This window comes from Nanorana parkeri, unplaced genomic scaffold (assembly GCF_000935625.1).
Source record: "Nanorana parkeri isolate BGI_ZX_2015 unplaced genomic scaffold, ASM93562v1 scaffold2073, whole genome shotgun sequence".
Lineage (NCBI taxonomy): Eukaryota > Metazoa > Chordata > Amphibia > Anura > Dicroglossidae > Nanorana > Nanorana parkeri.
In genome coordinates, this window is record NW_017308341.1 from 207,415 (window position 1) to 210,112 (window position 2,698).

Here is a 2,698-nt window from a genome sequence, read left to right on the forward strand (position 1 = left end):
GCTGAGGAGTGATCACATGATGGGGGGCGGGGCTACAAAAGATCAAACAGACCCCAAACAATCCAACCTGCAGATCCCCCCCATCTGAGCTAGTAAACTCCTCCGCAGGTCACATGGACACCTGGAATCTATTCTTCACTATATATGACATCACGGCTCTCTGTTACCTGAAGATCCCGCCTGCAAGAGCACTTCCTGTGGGAGACCGACAACACTTAGCCACGGCCTCACAATTCACAGCAGCGTTGTCATCGGCGACCATGTCACGGATCTCCAGATATAAACCTTTCTAAATCGATTCCAAAACACAACGTCATCAACAATCGTCATTTTATATTATAATCCTTGTTGTCCTCCTTTGTTCCATCTCAGCGCTGCTGATCTCCTGCATGCTATTCTCAGCCACTTCCTGTCTACGTGACTACATGTCATTTCTCAGGGCGGGTTTCCTGATGGTGACAACAGAGGACCATGTCTGTGTAATGTGAGCCGAAATGGCCACTTGTAGTCTCCATGGGAAGCTTGTGTGACAGGGTGACAACGGAGAACAATTGGAAGTGCTGAATAAGGACAGAGCGTTGTCACCCTATAACAGGAAGTGCCTGGGCAAGGACCTCCATGGCGGGATCACCGGGGGATGCAGATTTAAAATAAAAGTAACATTTGGAAGTGATTTGGGATTTCAGGGTCACTGGCTGGGGAGGTTTTTTTTTGGTGGATCCAGAACTTCGGTGTGAAAAAAGTAAGAACACAGAATCAGGAAGTGGATGAGGATGACATGTTGTCCTCTCCGTCATGTTCATCCTCCTCCTTCATTTACACACTGCCACCTCCTGCCCCAGTATCACCCCGCGCCCACTTCCTGCCCCCCTCCCCCCCTCGCTGTGACATGCGGTCTGCGGTGTCTGGAAGTTGTTCTGCGGTCTCCCTCTCATTGAAGACATACAATTATCTCCTGGCAGGTCACATGACCCGGACCGAGCCCTGTGACTGGGCTGCGGCTGCTCTAGAGTGTCAGCTCTTCAGACCTCCCGCCTGTGAAGGGAGAATGGATGGTCACATATTATGGGATGTCTGTCAGAAGGAAGGCCGCGTAGTGGAAGTGACCGGGACAGACATCCCACATGCAGATTCTATGACACAGAGAACACAGAACACGCCATGTACACGCAAACACGTGTCGTCACTCTTCTGAGAAGGATCCGGCTGTTCTGTCATTGGAGGAATCGCTATCCTGATCCCTATACAGCGCTCTCCCCGTACAGAGTCATCCTGATCCCTATACAGCGCTCTCCCCGTACAGTGTCATCCTGATCCCTATACAGCGCTCTCCCCGTAGAGTCATCCTGATCCCTATACAGCGCTCTCCCCGTACAGAGTCATCCTGATCCCTATACAGCGCTCTCCCCGTAGAGTCATCCTGATCCCTATACAGCGCTCTCCCCGTACAGAGTCATCCTGATCCCTATACAGTGGTGGCTGGATTTTACAGCAGTAGGTGTCTGGTGGGGGTAGTAGTATACAGCAGTATAGGGAGAAGTGTCCAGTGAGGTGGTACACCCAATCGCGTCTGGTGGGGGTAGTAGTGTGTAAAGCAGTAGGAGTGGTACATACAGTGGAAGTCTGGTTGGGAGTAGTAGTATATACAGCAACAGCAGTACTATACTGAGCAGTATACATAGTAAAGCTATAGGGGGAAATGTTCAGTGGGGGTAGTAGTAGCAGTATAGAAAGCAGTACCAATTTGGGGTAGTAGTATATACAGAAGCAATATATAGAAGTCAGAATGATATATACAATGGGTGTCCAGTGGGGGTGGTAGTAATAGTATATACAGCAGTATATTTGTCTGGTGGAGGTAGTAGTATATATAGTTGTAGAAGTAGATCTAAGTGGGGGTAGTAGTAGTATATATAGTTGTAGACATATAGGAAGCAGTTTCCAGTGGGGGTAGTAGTAGTATGTACAGGAGTAGGAGTGGAACAGCACTGTATTGGTTGTCTGGTTGGAGGTAATAGTGCATACAGTAACAGCAGTGTCCAGTGGGGGTCGTAGTACGTTATCCAACAATGCCCAGTGACTTACCCCTCAGTGCCCCACACTCATGGTGTCCGCTGGGGGTCGTAGTACATCCGGCGCTCCGCTCACTCCCTCGGATACATTGTATCTCCTCTCCGGCCTTTCATTCACATAAAGAGCTCCGTCCGGACTGTACCATCTCCTCCCGGCTGTACAGGGGGGGCCGCCTCCCCCTCCAGCCGCGAGCCCGGCACACCCCTCTCTATGGGAGCACCCATTCTGGGGGCGGAGCCTGCGGGTTAAAGGGACACACACCATGCCGGGAGTTCAGAGCTGACAATGTGCCGGGAACTCCGATGCCTGTGCTGAAGATTACACATCACTTCCCGGCAGTAGGGTGGAAGATGACTGCCAGCTACACGTGAGATTTGTCTCTGAACTTCAGTCATTTCCGGCCCGATGAGGATTCAGGAATAAAAATACTGATCATATAATGTATTCCTATGGGGGAGGGGAGCCGGGCTGCATGATACATTATGTGAAAAAAAATAAATGGCGTTTGTCAAGTTGTTAACATTTATAAAAAGTTATTTTAAAGAAAAACACAAACTGGGTAGTAGGGGGCAGTGCAGGGGATGGGGGTGGTCGGGTGCCAATGATGGGGGTTGGGTTAGTCGGG

The 2,698-nt window shown here is 50.1% G+C and overlaps 1 protein-coding gene across 1 annotated transcript in view; it reads right to left on the bottom strand.

The window, feature by feature from the left end:
* The window catches only part of LOC108800592 (hyaluronidase-2-like), a 44,878-nt gene extending 44,616 nt beyond the window's left edge, over positions 1–262 (bottom strand). Inside the window, exon 1 of the mRNA XM_018572572.1 lies at positions 168–262. Within this exon, the coding sequence (XP_018428074.1) occupies positions 168–262 (95 nt within the window). The remainder of the gene's footprint in view (positions 1–167) is intronic.
* Positions 263–2,698: the final 2,436 nt, after the last annotated feature.